Here is a 1335-nt window from a genome sequence, read left to right as displayed (position 1 = left end):
ATTTAAATTTCTTATTATTTATTTAAGTATAATAAAAATAAATTTTTCTAACGACTCCCAAACGGATTTTGATAATTTATCGACTCTCAAATAAATCGATTGACCTCTTTGGGGCCGCTAACGACCAGGTTGGGAACCCTGTTTTAAATTATTTAAGTTTAAGGTTTTTTTTTTAATTCTATAAATTAAAAATTTATTGCAGTAAAAACTTGTTTACGAAAAGAATGCAATTACTTATTTTAAACATGATTGATTTTAAAATTTTCATTAATTTAATAAATTTAAAATTGTTTATATAATGAATAATCTGACTTTTCTCATTAATTTTTACAACTCGCTAATATATTCGATCTATAAAATAATATATATAAATTTTTATATTGAAATAATAATTAAAATTGATTATTATAAAATACAGTAGAGTGTCGATTATCCAAAATAATCGGGACTCTACTGGACAACCGTTTCGGACAACCGATCACACTCGGTAGAGAAGGAATAAAAAATATATATTAAAAAAAAGGATTAAGGCGTAGAAATTTAATACATACGATTGATTATAAATGAGTATAATCAACAAATTTATTAAAAGGAAGCACCACTTTTTCCCTCGTAATCTACACAGTACTGATGAATAGTAAAATTAATAAAATAACGAGATAGCTCAATAGCGGGACTATAGAAAATCAACAATCGTTATTACGTAAAAACCTTGTAATTTCTAGAATTAGTACTCTCTGAAATCGATTTCGGTTAATCGATTTTTCGGATAATTCATGTTAGGATAATCGACGCTCTGCTGAATACATTTTTAAATGAGAAAAATTATTGATTTGTTCGTATTTTAACATTAATTTACTACTAATTTCTTTGTGGATGCTATAATTGTGTTTTAAAATAACGTGTTTTAAGAAATATACTTAAATAGTTAATTTTCTTTGTTTTATAAAATTTCACAATTATCTACTACTCTTTATTAAGATATTAATAAAATTTTTAATGAAGTTATTTCGTTATATTACAGGAAGTTATGGCGTAAGTGGAATAGAGGTATTCATTAAACTTGCTCAGGATGCTGGAATCTGCATTGCAACAACGGATTCTGTTCTCAGTAATGCCGAAGACAAAGCTTTTGATGCGATTATACGGAATTTGCAAAAATATCCAAATGCTCACGTTGTGATATGCTTTTGTGAAGGGATGACTGTCAAAGGTATTTTGCGTGCAGCCAAACGGCTAAATGCAAGTGGACAATTTCTATTTATTGGAAGGTGAATAAATCATTCATTTCTTTATAAATACATTAAATTTATGTTATTATCCTTTCTTCAACTA

At 26.7% G+C, this 1335-nt stretch overlaps 1 protein-coding gene across 1 annotated transcript in view; it reads left to right on the top strand.

The window, feature by feature from the left end:
• Positions 1-1271, top strand: part of LOC111629289 (metabotropic glutamate receptor 1-like) — a gene marked incomplete at its 3' end in the record, with an annotated part of 67918 nt that extends 66647 nt beyond the window's left edge. Inside the window, exon 3 of the mRNA XM_023373175.1 lies at positions 1025-1271. Coding sequence (XP_023228943.1) covers positions 1025-1271 — 247 coding nt within the window. The remainder of the gene's footprint in view (positions 1-1024) is intronic.
• Between the last annotated feature and the right edge of the window lie 64 nt (positions 1272-1335).

Source organism: Centruroides sculpturatus, unplaced genomic scaffold, assembly GCF_000671375.1.
Source record: "Centruroides sculpturatus isolate CEXI.00-Female unplaced genomic scaffold, Cexi_2.0 scaffold450, whole genome shotgun sequence".
NCBI lineage: Eukaryota > Metazoa > Arthropoda > Arachnida > Scorpiones > Buthidae > Centruroides > Centruroides sculpturatus.
The sequence above is the reverse complement of the archived record's forward strand: the minus strand, read 5'-3'. Positions and strand labels throughout refer to the sequence as shown.